Below are 14,354 nucleotides of genomic sequence, written 5' to 3'. Positions count from 1 at the left end.
ACTTCTTTTATAGGGAAATGGTGGTTCTTACCTTTAATTCTCACCTTTGAAATTTCAACAGGTTTTAAAAGGGATCATGCATAGAACTAACCCCTGGATGTTCTAGAGACATTTTAATTCTAACTATATTATAATTTCATTATAGCGTCATGTAGCTGATTTTTCATATACATTATATTATCTGTGCCAATAAAATAAAGTTTATGAATTTTAATGTAAATTCTGGTAAAAAATGTAGTATAAATAAATAAATACCTTTGGGAGGAGGTTTCTTTTCAGCTTTTTCATGTCTTTCAGGTTTGTCTTTTTGAATTACTAGAAATGAGTACAATTGTATATTAGGGGAAAAAAAAAACCTCACAAAGAATGAGAAAATATTGCTAAAACACAAAAACATCCCTGGAAGTTTCACATTTCTTCATGATTCCTGTTTTTCAGTTTGCAAAATTCTTGCTTCTTTTTCTCAGGTTCACACACTGGGGTAAAAATCTTCCAAATATCTGTTGAGACTTACCTAACCAGAAGACAAGACAGTCACACAGATCTGAAGCTCTGTAGGGAATGTTTATACTGCATATTCCAGATGACACAAACTTGCTCTGCTCAGGCTCTGAGCAGGCACGGGCTTGATCTTCTTGTGCTCCCGCCAACAAGAAACCGTGCGACTACATTTGGCTTACAGAAAGGGATTTTTCTTAGCTTGGGCTCACTGTCATACAAACACAGCCACAAGCCTGGTGCTCACTTCAGAGCCCAGCTCGAGTGAGTTCATGTCTGCACAGGATGCACTGTGTAAACACACACTGCTATGTCCCAGAAAGGCTGTCAAAATTTTTTGCAGGGACTTCTATCTTTCCTCTCCTGGTTGCCATCCAGACATATTGCCAGAACAAAACAGCCTTGAGAGTTAATTACACTTCTTTCAAGTGATAACTACATAATAGCAACATCCTCTCTAACTGAATTCCAGCCTGGAATTGCTGCCTATATGAGCCATGATTTAAATTTAGACTGGTTTTTCTTTTTTTTAAGATAGCTGTTTCTTAGATGATGTGTTTAAATAGCATTCATATCACTGAAGCTTTCTGGAGCCTTTAGCAGGGGCTGAAGAATTATCCTGTCTTTGTATTGAGCGTAGAGAAAATCTCCTGACTGTGGTGGAAGTAGTCACCTGATTTTCAGTACACCTGTTCCCTGAAGTTGGCCTGGACCTGAGCATCCTCACTTCCTAGGGACTGCAAGTGGTTGAAATGGCCCCTCAGCACTGCTGGTAGCCGATCCAGTTTCGAGCAGACCCCAGACAAAAGGGAGGTGAGCCTGGCAATGGATAGCTCAGCATACTGCCGGCATAAATGTGCCTTAGGAAGTGCTGAAGGCAATGAGGGCCCTAGTGCACCGAGTCCACCCACAGGGACTCGCATGGCATGGAAACTGCTCAAGAGAGGGTAGCATGTCTATATGTCATACTGCAGGAGCACATCTCCCTAGCTACAAAGTGGCCAAGTTCTTCGTACAATTTTCCAGCCAGTGACTGGAGTCATGGCTGCTATTAAACATTAAAGCTCTAAGTGATTATTTGGTTAGCTAGCAGAAGATAAATGGGTAAACAGGCTGGCTGCTCATTAAGAAAACCTCAGTGATTCTTGGAAGTTATTTGCTTTTCAAATCTACACAGACATTGTGGGCATTTATTTTCTCTGGATTACTTCAGTGTGAATTCACTTTATAAAAAAGTCCTACACTTTCAAGTTATACACTGAAAGTAGAAAAAATGACCAAATATCCCTTTTAAAGAGTGACTGGACAATGGCTACCTATCAGAGTCTTTTAAGGCTTTAAGTCTTCCACTTTTTCTCTTTCTTCACTCCCACTTTCTGTTTTCACATTTCTCCTTAGAGTAAGGTCGAGTCCAATAAAGACTGTTTTGTACATTTGAATCTATATTGTCTGAACAGATTCAAATTAAACCTAATTAATTCATGCATCCATCATCATGAGATTAATCTGAATGCCATAACAGACTGATATTAAGATACATTGCATAGTATTTTTTTCAAGAGTTAACTGAGTAAAAGTAAGAAGAGACAAAGACTGAAACCTAACTTCATTATAGAAATATCTGGCTTCCAAAAAGCAATGCATGTAAAAAAAACCCCAAATCTTCAGAACAAAAACATTTAAATGCTAAGCAATAATAAATGTTAGTCTTTAAAAAATGGCATAACAGGGCAAGCTGATTGGATTTTTAAATCCCCCTGTCCAAGTCATAGCTAAAGGTGGAATTATCAGTCAAAAGAAGACTGAAAATCACCTCTCATACACAATATTGCTTCAGAATATATATGATAATTAGTTGATATATAAATCTTAACCAAAGCCACTTCTGCCATGGAGGACAGTACAAATCATGTACTGAAATGAAAATGTTATTGCAAAAAATAAAGGCAAGAAAATTAAAATCTATTTTTGGATATGATGGAAGACCCAGACAGAGAGTTAGTAAACACTCTTGCATTAGGTCTGCACCAGATTGAGAACTGATACACAAGAGAAAGCCTTCTTTGCAGGTAAATTACTTAATCCCATTGTGGAGGAAAAGACATCAAGGAATGCAAATATAATAGTCATAGGCTTATTTCTTCAGCTGCACAAGAATGATTCATAATTACCTCTGTGCATCAAAACAAGAAAACTGGGCAAGAAATATATGCTGAGCAAGACTTCATTCAGGGGCTGATCAAGACCTGCCTAAGCAAAAGTGAGAGCACCCAAAAAATGTAGAGCATGGACTAGAAGAACTTTATACTTTAAATATTCATCTCCATGCTCTCCCAAACTATATAGACATTAAAATCTAAAATTGTACAACATCCCATAATAATCTGCATTACCTTTAGGAGGTGCTTTCTTTTCATGTTTTTCTGGCTTTTCAGGTTTCTCTTTGTGAATAGCTAGAAATAAATAACAACAACATTAATGGTTATTAAAAAAGAGAACTGTTGCATTTCAAGTGAGAAAAAGGAGAAAAAAGATCAAGAAACACAAGCAGGCATCATGGCTCTCCATGCAAAGAACCGGAAAGATTGATTCAGCTGCTGCTGTCTGCTGCTGATGTCAAAACACATGATTCGAACTTTCAAAAACTTGTCTACCATCCCTGAGGTCTCTGTCATCAGCTGGGGGAGGAATGGTCCTTCTGGCACAACTGTAATCCCATGAAAGAAGTTAGTCAAGAAGAGTCATGCTTATTTGTGTTGTTTACTGGTTCATTTTATTTGTTTTGTTTATATAGTCATTTACTGGTTGATTTTGGTTTGTTGTTATTTTTGAGCTTTCTTGTTTATTACTTTGGTTCATTTCTGAAGGGTTTTCCGAACTCCACATAACAACTAACAGTTTTTCCAGCTATGAATGATTAAACACTATAATTAATTACAAATCTAATTGCAATGGCATTATAACTAATGCTCTTGGGGGCTTTTTGTTTGCTTTTAATTTCCACTTTACAAACTGAAATAAAGTACACTGTAGTGACTAGATTTCTGGCTCAGGTTTCAGGATACACCTGAGTTGTGCAATAGTCACTGAGTGGTGGGTAGTCTGGAATATTCTCCTATGTGGGCTCTGACTTGCTAATTTATTGCAATTAATGTTTACACAGTAACTTGTCCACGGGTGTGCAGAACTGATATTTGTATGCGTTCATATCCCCTGAGGTATCCTATGGGGACCAGGCGTGTGAAAACACTCAGCTGCGTATTTGACTCCGGCATATGAATTTATACTAAGAACACAAAAATGTATGCATGAGCATTGCTATGTACTCTCCAGCCTTGTGTTGGTGTTTCAAAAGAAAATAAGAATTGTGGAAGATGAAGCAGTGCTAGATACCTATTTACTGCAGGTAACTACTTAAAGAATTAACCCTGCCCTATTCAATGCCTATGCAACAGCCCTACTCAGTATTGTATTTAAAATGGTTTTTTCACATGGTCTGCCTCATTACCTTTGTTTACAGGTTGTCAGGTGTTTTTCCTGGATGACCATATTCTCTTAACAACCATACTTACTGTGAGTGTTGGAAATACTCAGAGATTACTGGGAGATTATACTAATCCAGAGTATAAAACATATTGTCTCCCTTCCTCAGAAAAAACCCAACAAACATGCAGAAGGAATACAAAATGCTACTCAGTCTGTATGTCTGCAAACCTTTATATGATCTCATGATCTGTATTCATAAAGTTCTATAACATTTTTTCCAATCAAGGGGACACATAAATGGAAATTGAGTAGACAATTAGCTCTGGGGTACCTCAAAATGTAAAATAAGTTCTGACATTAAATCATTACCTGCATGTCTTTCCTTTTTTTCAGGTTTTTCTTGTCTTTCCAGTTTGTCTTTATGTGTCACTAGGAAAGAAGAAATGTGTTCATATATATTAAAAAAACTGTGGAAAAACTCAAGAATCAAAAATAATTCTACCAAGATAAACCTTAGGAGTCAAAATGGCAAACTGTGTTACTCCTGAACTATCCCGTGCATACCTGCACAGCATACATGATACTACGTGGGTGTGAGCAGACAACTCTGGCTAACAAGTCACTGCTTACCACCCAAGCCATGGCAACATGCCTCAGCTGTTTACTACAGTAACATCATCCTTTGCAATTGTCTGTCCATTCCTGAAGTGAGATTTTCAGAAAACCGTCAAGGACTAAGGCAGAGCTCGCAGTAAATGCTGCTGCCTGCACTAGAAAGAGGACATCACCTGGGCCACCCCATACTGTCAGGCAGAGGCTCATAAAAACCCTGGAATCAATCCTGGAGCATAAGAGCATCACATGCACAAATGACATGTCTGTCACTTGCCAGCTGGCTTGAAATGGATAACCAGTAATGGATACGGAGAGCTAGTAATGGATATGGATAGCTAGTAATGGACACTAGCTGAGATCAGTCCCCGGCAATGATGATCTCAGAGCCATAATTAGATGCCCAGTACATGCAAAGTAAAAACTAACATTATGACAGTGGAAACTGTATTATGCTATCCACTCATTCACGTAATATTTTCCACTCACTTTTCTTAGGATTTTACACAATAATTTTCCAGACAATGGGAAATAAACATGTGGATTTTGGAGCACTTCAGAAAAATCAGCTGTGAAACTGCAAGCTACCTTTAACTCTAACTCCTGTGGAGATTTCATCCCAGTTTAGTAAAACTCCCTTTGTCAAACATGAGAAAATAAGGAAGTTCTTTTACAGTACCGTGAATTCCATATCTAACTGGAAGCAAAAGAAGAAAGGTAGGGAATATTCAGGCGCTCGCATTTTTTTAGCAATATAGTTCTGTAATACATGAGAATGAGTTCCTGACACAGCTGACTGAGTCACTTCTAAGTGACTGAGACACTTTTAATTATTCTCTGTGTCATTAGATAACTTTCCTAAACTTCATCACAGAAGGTGATTAGAAATTAGAAAAGGATGTTATTTACTCTCTCCGTTACCTAACTCTTGAAAAGGGAATGTATTTAAAGGAGAAAATAAACAGTTAAAATACAGGGATGCAGTGAAACTTTAGAGTCTCCCAGTCACACTACAATGAAATGGGCCTTAGAAAGACATGCATCCATAGTCATAGTTTTAAAATATAATGTACAGTCTGAAAGCAATCTTTCTTAGCACTATGAATACAGAGAATCTCTATATGTAGTAGTGTTTTAGTAGCAATTGTAGCAATAGTTCACTAAACAAAACTAAGTAATACATTCACTTTAAGATAAAATACAGTTAGGTAGACAGAATATTAGTGGGAGTTATGACAAGTTAAGATTGGCTGGGATCATTTTTTCCTGTTCTAAGAAACTTTTAAAAACATTAAATATTGTTCTCCTATCAAATCAAATTGAAAAGTTTCCCAAGTTTTCCACAAAATAACAAGAGAAGTCTTAATCACACATTCATGTTTTAATATGGGACATTATAGTCTTTGCTTTGTCATTTTTCTAAATTTCTGAAAAAAAATCTCTTCTTACCACCATTCCATTTTCTAGTAGTAAATATTCATTCTAAGTGAAACCTGAACTTACGTGCCTGCTATTAGCCTCTAGAGTCAGTCTTGCTAACTGAATGTCTTTTGAATTATTTATATAAAAAGGAAAAGCTCCAATCAGAGACCATTAGTAAGGCCTAGTCAAGCACAGATTTCAGGAAGGTGCACGTTCACTTGGGCTGTGAGACTCGTGTTCTCAGTCTGAAATAAATCAGCCATGGCTGGATATTGAGTCTTCCCTTTTTTGGGTGATTTATGATGACCACTGGCCTATTTGCTCTTCCCGAATGGGCTTCTTCCTCTAGCCTAATACTTCATTAGTCACGTTTTTATATAAAGGACATGTTCTCAGAAGGGTTAAAGTGTTTTGACAAGTAGGTATGTCCCAACAAAATTCCATTTTGCCAAAAAATCCCTCACAAGAGGCAAACTATATGGTGGCTCTTGGAGCCCAGAGCTAACTCATGAGTTGTGGGTGGAGAGGAAGCAGTATCCTGATTCTGACTCCTGTAACAGGCAGATCTGTAATTCGTTGTTGGCATACACCACCAGCAAATTAGTAAATCCTCTCTAACACCCTCTCCCCAACATCTCTGAAATGAGTCTGTGGAAATTTTTTTTCTAAAGCAGGTCTCTGAAGCAGAATGTCTCCAGGGACCGTGCCCTCTATGTTATAATTTACTCATTATGTTTTGCTCAGAAGTATTCTCAAAGACAAATATTATGCTTGGATTTATTCAAGAATAATAAAAAAGGCACCTATTTATGCTCTGGGCATCTTTTATGTAAGTTAATAATACAGTAAAAACTTCTTCATTAATCTCTGAATATAATTTTAGCTTTTCTGCAGAGTGATGAATTCAAAGTGCTTTTAAAATCCTCATTCCCCTTCCAGCTGGCTTTCACAACACCTCCTCAATCCTTAAACATAATTGGGATTTACAAGAAGGGTCTAAGAGTCAATAGATTAGACTGTTTTGAACCACTGGCAAAAAGACAAAGAACATCAAATGCTGAGTACATACCCTTTAGGGGTTCCTTCCTCCCAATTTTTTCTTGTTTTTCAGGTTTGTCTCTGTGAATTACTAGAAATAATAATAATAAAAAAAACCCACAGTAAATCTGTGATCTGGAGGTATTATGTACACTTATTATTTCACCAAAGTAATCGAGGAAAAATATTTATAAATTCAAATAAGATTTTAGCGCTGAGTCTCAGGTACTAGACGATATATAGAACTTCTTAATGTCAATATTTAATTCCAGGTCCAAGAGAAATATTTGTCCTTGAATAAGCCTTCAGATGTTAGACCATATGTTTGCAAAATAAGTGATTATTCAGCAACCTTAACCTTATCTGTGGGATCTCTTTTGGTCCCATTACAGAAGCACCCTGACTCTAAGATTTCTGACACAGGAAATTATTTTCAGTCCTTGACAGCATTGCTTTCTATTCTTAATAAAAACCAGCTAGCATATTGCTTTCCATGCTCTTTTTTCTTTATTTTTAGCTGTTACTTCAGCCACGGGATGGATTAACAAGAAAACATCTCTTTTAATCAGAGTGTAACTTCAGGAAGAGCAGCTGTTCAAAACACAACCAACTACACGTCCTGCTAGAAGCCCACCCAACTTTCAGACCATGTTTTTGGACATGGTTGTATTCCACATCCTAATGGTTTAGACAGACAAAAACATTCCTTGTCAACCTCTACTACCAAAAGACTAGAATTTTGCAATTTCAGGGAAGAAATATTTTCTTGGCAATACTTGTTTCTGTCAACAAGTAAACCACAGAAAATACAACTCTGATTAGAAGACAACTGCGAGCTTTATACACAAGCACAGTAATGTTTTTGCATGCATTCATTTCACCAGCTTTGCAGCAAATGTCATTTCACAGAGGTGCAAGCATTTTTTGTTGGTTAAATATTTCCTCATTAAAAAATAGGTCCATGTCTTTAAGAAAAATCATTCCAAACAGCCAGTAATTTCATTACATCTTGCATGTGTTTGCATTATCCAAATACATTTCCAGTCATAACAGGTAAATTATTGTTGATAACAATTAGCAGTACAGTGGAAAGAGATTGAAGGGAGATTTTTCAAAGCCTTTAAGGAATGCGGACAGCCAATTTACACTAAAAAAACAGGCTGTGAAGAACGCAGCAGCACCAGCAATTTATTATTGAATGAATTACAGACTGTAACTCATTCAATTGCTTTAGGACATCTAGTAACATACCAAGGAAAAGCAGTCTCCTCTCTCCCTATACCGTGTAGACCTTAGACCGAATATTTTTGCAGAAACTGTAGCATGCTTTTACATCTTACATTTGTATTAGCAGGTGCTAGCTCTGTGCAAAACACTTGGAGCCAGCGTGTTGTCAGTTTTGGATGGGGCAATAGCACATTTTTGCAAACAATAGCTCTGTGATGGTCAATGGCAGTGAAACGCGAGCTTCTGCACATCGGACAAAAGCCCTTGCAATGTTTATGCCAAAAAATATAGCTGAACTATGCAGAACAGACTGGCAATCAGAAAGCTTGTTTTTAGCCACAGAATATTTTACTTGTGTAAGGGAGACTGTTGTGGTTTGTTTTTTGTTGTAAGGGAGACTGTTGTGGTTTGTTTTTTGGGTTTTTTTAAATTTATTCTAGTTTCTCCATAGCATTTCCCTATTTTACGCTTTGGAAAAAAAGACAAAATGAGCCTTGAATGACACTAACTGAATTGAGTGTCAGCAGACCTTAAAGTGGAGGGAAAAATCTAATTTAAGGTTCCTTCACATCATCAAAATGCTATAAAGGGCTAAAATGCAAAGAAATATTAATATTTGTGTGGACTCCAAGCTAAAAACACGGAGAAAGGATCAGTTGGCTCCTGCTTGAGAAATAAAAGTAACTCAGTGTATCTGGGCAGGAAGCCTGGAATGTGGATATGCAGAGACCAGGCTGGCATAAGCATAAGCTATTTTTCTCTTCCCAGTGATAGGCTGAAGGCAATCTCTGGTTAGTCCAAGAGCCCTATCCTGTTGATATCCCCATAGCCTCAGAGCTTGCTAATCTCAGATTGTAATGTTTACCATTACCTCTTATGGACACTGTCAGAGCTATGGCTTTTGGGTAGAACCTTATCCGGGGAGGGCAGGTGTTGCCAAAAATTAAAGGGTTCATGTTCCAGGGCTGTGATGACTGGCCATTTTTGACTCATCAATCACAGTGCGGCAGGGACACCAAAGTCCACTGATGCTTTTGATTTGACAAACTTAAATTTGATTTTTCTTTTGCATATTAACTCTGTTTTTTTCCCCTGAAATGTTTTCATGTTCAGCCTCATATGTGGTCCTAAAAGCTCTGTCATAGAAAATACTTCACTGTCTACAGATCTTTTCCAGATTTAGACACTTGGATATCTATTTCTTTGTAAAGGGCTTAATACATGCCCTTTTTCAAGCCCACACAGCTTAGGTGCAAGCATTAAGTTTTAGAAAAAAGCCAGGCTGGCCATACTGCCATGTTTCTGTGAAACAAACTAGACTTAACAAGATTTTGGTTTTTTGCATGTAAAAAACAAAGAAAAAACACATAAAAATGTTTTTAAGGCTGCAAAGTCAAGCACTCTTCAGCTGAAAAATGCTGGAACTGAAACTGCTCATTCAAACATTTTATTTGTTTTATGACACACTTTGTAATTAAAAGATCATCTCTTTTCTTTTTTTAATAGGAAGCTGGATTCATCCAGAAAAAATAAGAAGAATAACTAAAATTAGTTTTATGACAATTGTGTAAGCTAAAATTTTCCCACAACTTAAATAAATTTTCTTGGACTTCTTTGCAAATACCAAAAAACCCATAAGCTCAGAATAAACTGTTATGAGCATTGGAAAAAATATAACAGTCCAACCTAATTTTCACTAACCTAGATTTTGGAAATTGCTGAAACATTTTTATATGACTCTGAATGAAAATTCAGCCTAAGGCAAAAAGATGAGCATGAAAAATTTCATCCTTAATGACTGGAGTGTGGTAAATTTATAAATAATCTAAAATAGGAGTTTATAACGGAAAATTTTAAGGTAATTTAAAAATGTATTCCAAACTTAATCATATAAGAATATTCCTATCTACTTCACATAAAATTAAAAACAAGAAGCATAGCATATATGTGAGAGGTTTTTCCAAATTTCAATCATCTAATAGTATATTTGGTTTGCATCAGGTGGAAGACATAGTGAAGGGGGATGTGATTTAGTTTTTCTTCATTAAAGTGTTTGAGACAGAGACATTACCCACCCCAAAAAAGCAAGTGCTAAAAGAAGAGATGTAATAAGGAGGCACTAATTCCATACCTAAGGGAAGTAAAAATAGTTTCCAGCTGAGTAAGTCTTCAGTCTGCTGCTTAGTATAAAGCTAGGTGATGAGTGCAATAAGCATGAAAGAGAGATTGCTTGTTCCAGCTAACTGACTAAGTGCTTGTCTACAGAGCAACACTCAGGAAAGTTAAGATAAATGAACTAATACAATGAAGTTAGAGTGCGTTAGTCAGAGAGCATTGAATCTCCGTGTAGATGCTTTTATTCAAAAGTAAAGTAAACTTAGATGGCTATAAGTTAATTCCTCTTGAAGGATAAACCAAAAAAAAAAAAAAAAAAGGAAAGGGCTTGATCTGGAGAGGGGCACAGGCTTCCAGGTCCAAAACAATAATCTAAGGAAATCCCAGCAATTAATGAACTTTGGAGGCACCTGCACTCATTACAAACCACCTCAATTACCTGTGAAGGGGGAAGAGGCTTGCCTCTGAGTTTGCCCAGGTCTTCCCCAACTGGTACCAGACATGTACACGCTGCTCACTGCAGCGCCTAACCCTGTGCTGGATTTAGCCCTTCAACACTGAACATAAATGCCTATATAAGAGCGAGACAATATCTCATGAGTTACATGTTTGTACAATTTAAAATTAGATTTAATTGCAGCAGTCAGACAGCGTTACATCCATCTGAACTGAGATTTTGGTTTGACACCTACTGGTGGTAGTCGAACTGCCCACAGCATTGCCTTCACCCTAGGCTGCTGTAAGCCCATGCAGCTAAATAGATACTTGACAGCTGTACCTGAGCCACTACAGTTACATTGTTATCTGTACCATGTTACCTAGTTTAAAGTTAACTCAGGTATATCTGTAGCCATACCTCCAGAAATCAGGGTCGATAGCCCCAGTGTCAAATGTAAATACACCATTTAACTTGCTAATTTTGTCAGCTTACGTGGGTTTCTAATACACTGATTTTTATGGTCCAGCTCTATTTATCTACTTAGCTGTCTCAAATACCTTATCTTTCAATGACAACAAATTAAATTATGGGGACACATTATATTTGTCTTTATAATCTCATAATTTATCCATATGCTAAAACACAGACAGCTTTATTCTGTGATGTTTAATATTTGCATTATCAGTACAGGCCTATTAACAAGTCAATAGGGGTAGGAGGGACAGATATGTGCTACGCATAGTAAATTAAGTGGTTTTGAAGGGCCTGGAATCTATTTGTCATATCAGGCTGAATTCAGAGATACTTTCTGCAAAAAAACAGAGAGGCTAGTACTAATTCAGAGGCACACGAGTATCTGTCCTAAAATCTCTGTGATTTAAGCTATGGCTGTCAGAGGTAGCATTTCATCATCACATGGTCTTCTTCCATCCCTCACTCCGACAGCAATGTATTAGTGAAGTGTATTTGGGAAAAGCCACACAGTAGATCATGCCTTTTCCCACGCCTTCCCAATGCCTGTTGTAATCAGAGATATTTCCCAGAAATGCAGGACAATTCATTTCACTGCTAATGTCAGTTTTTCATAAAAACCAGAAATGATCGGTCCATTTGGATTATCATTGGACCTTCCATTAGACAGAAATTGTATACTTATCTATACCTTTACCTCAATACATTTTATTATTGTTCTTCCACGTTGCCAAAGTATTGCATAGTTACCCCTTATTCATTGATAGCAACAGCAGTAACAAGTGTAACACCTACTTCTTAAACAGCCTTCAGCAACAGCTCAGTCTTGCAAAGTCTGTGTATGTCACAAGAGGACAGACTCACAGGACAGCTGTCCCAGGCTGAGCCAGCTCCGTCCCTCAGCTCTCCCCTCGGGACAACTGCTCCAGCCCTCGCCATTGCAGTGGCCCCACACTGAACTCGCCCCAGTTTATGGAGGGCTTTCCTGAACTGGGAGGCCCAGAACTGGACGCAGTATCTAGACGTGGTCTTGTGAGAGCTGAGCCCAGGGGCATAATTAATCCCTTACCTCCACTGACCGGCCGAGCTCCTGCTCATACAGTCTAGGGTGCTGTTGGCCCTTGTGAAAGTACTAATACATCAAATACCAAATTGGAAAGACCCTATTTTGTAGTGAATTTGTGCTTATGTGTACATGTAATCGCGAAATAATTTAATTTCAGTGCTCTTAAGCATGAACAAATGCTTTGTTGAATCATTTCTCAGAGTATTTCTTCTTTTCAGGATTAAATTGGCTAAGTACAATAATTGAAATGGACTTTTTTACTAGTAGTTTATAAAAATATTTAATTAAAAGCGAATTTTAGGGCACAAGTTTGGCTGGCTCTTAATACTGTAAAAATATTTCTTATAATTTCATCCACTTCCATCAGGGACGTCCATTCATTGTATCTGTTCCTGCTATTTCGGTACAATCTTTTCAAAATGAAGCTTATGGATGGAACTCCCCTGTAAATCTTGACACTTGGGTTCAGGGGGTTTGACTATTCAAAAATATACTTAAAATTATTTTTAAAACTCTAATGTCCCCATATTTTTGGGTGGGAGACTGAAATTTGTTTGGGGTGTTTGCCTCTATTAAAAACATTCACTTTACCTCTAGATTTTTTGTATTAAACCCAATAAAATATTGTATTTGCCATGCTTCCTGAAGGTACTTTAGAAGGTAACAGTAAAATTCCCTAAAGATTCATGCCTTTATCATGCTCTAGCTTGAGGCCAGACAGAATGTTTTCTTGTAATTGTTCCTCCTACACACAAGATACATTTTTGAGACTAAATATGAAAACTAAAAATAGAAAAAAAAATTTGTCCTGTGTTTCAGTAAGTGATTGTATAATTAAAGACTGCATTATCAGGCACATGCATAAAGGCACTTAACTAATGACACCTGAATGGTTTTTTTTCTGGCATCTTATAACTTCTTAGTAATCATTTCTGCAACGTTAATGTTCTTCTATGTAAAGCAATGCACTTTTGTACAGATGAAACGGTACACAAGAGGCTGTTTTGGTCAAAGCTGCAACTTCATTTGTGTTTTTAGAATACTGTGCTTGAAAAGACCTTAACTGGGATCCCTTGCTAATGGATCTGAGTTCATTATTGTCTGGCTAGCTCACTGATAGCCTAAAAAAATCATTTTAATACAACATGATTTATTAAGTAGTTGGGAAGCAGTTCTAGGCACTCCAGATGACTCTGATTAGGACAGAACTGGAAAGCTATCACTAGAGCTGTAAAATACTATAAAAACATGTAAAGAATATATAGAGAAATGAATATAAGTGAGGGAGGGAGGGTGTATGTACATACACACTCTTTAATAAGCTTCCTTCTCGCTTTCTTCTGCCATCACTAAGTACAGCACTGGTGCATCAGAGATGCTCATCAAATTTTATGTGGCCTAACCTTTACAGAGGAGGCTTTCTTAGGCAAAAGATCTGCACATATCCCAGGAAATGTCTTTGTTTACATGACCTCTGAAAACCAGTACAAACCAGTTCCATTGTGGATTTTTGGAAAGTGCCAGTGAGAGAAGATTAAAGACTGAAAAAGAGTAGGTTCTTAAAATGGAGGCTTTTCTTATCTCTGATACACACCTGGCTCACTGTTAACTATGACTTCCTAACTTGGATGGCACCCACCAGCCTGTAAATTTGCTTTCTTCCTTGCCCAACACACTTCACGCCTTTTGCACCAGAGGAAGTTCATCAGCACTCTACTTTCTTGCACCTTTGCTACAGAGAAGATTCCTGGATAAGTTTGGGCAGGAGAATCTTATTATGAAGGTGCATTTACAATATAGCCACGCAAACATACAATTACACTATTTGTTAATGATACGGTATACATGAATTTTTGATCATTTACAGTCTGTGCCAACTGATCTTTGAAGGCTTCTATAATACAACAATGGCAACATGTGCAGTTAACAAATACACTGTACATTACATACATATACGTAGGTAAACAGACAGAAAAAATA

General features: G+C 37.3%; 1 protein-coding gene across 1 annotated transcript in view; it reads right to left on the bottom strand.

Annotated features, from left to right (window-relative positions):
- Positions 1–14,354, bottom strand: part of LOC103907071 (triadin) — a 100,805-nt gene that overhangs the window by 23,751 nt on the left and 62,700 nt on the right. Inside the window, exons 7-9 of the mRNA XM_019474601.1 lie at positions 4,354–4,408; positions 2,892–2,951; positions 256–315 (exon numbers count right to left, since the gene is read on the bottom strand). Coding sequence (XP_019330146.1) covers positions 256–315; positions 2,892–2,951; positions 4,354–4,408 — 175 coding nt within the window. The remainder of the gene's footprint in view (positions 1–255; positions 316–2,891; positions 2,952–4,353; positions 4,409–14,354) is intronic.

This window comes from Aptenodytes forsteri, unplaced genomic scaffold (assembly GCF_000699145.1).
Source record: "Aptenodytes forsteri isolate BGI_AS27 unplaced genomic scaffold, ASM69914v1 Scaffold217, whole genome shotgun sequence".
Taxonomy (NCBI): Eukaryota; Metazoa; Chordata; class Aves; order Sphenisciformes; family Spheniscidae; genus Aptenodytes; species Aptenodytes forsteri.
The sequence above is the reverse complement of the archived record's forward strand: the minus strand, read 5'-3'. Positions and strand labels throughout refer to the sequence as shown.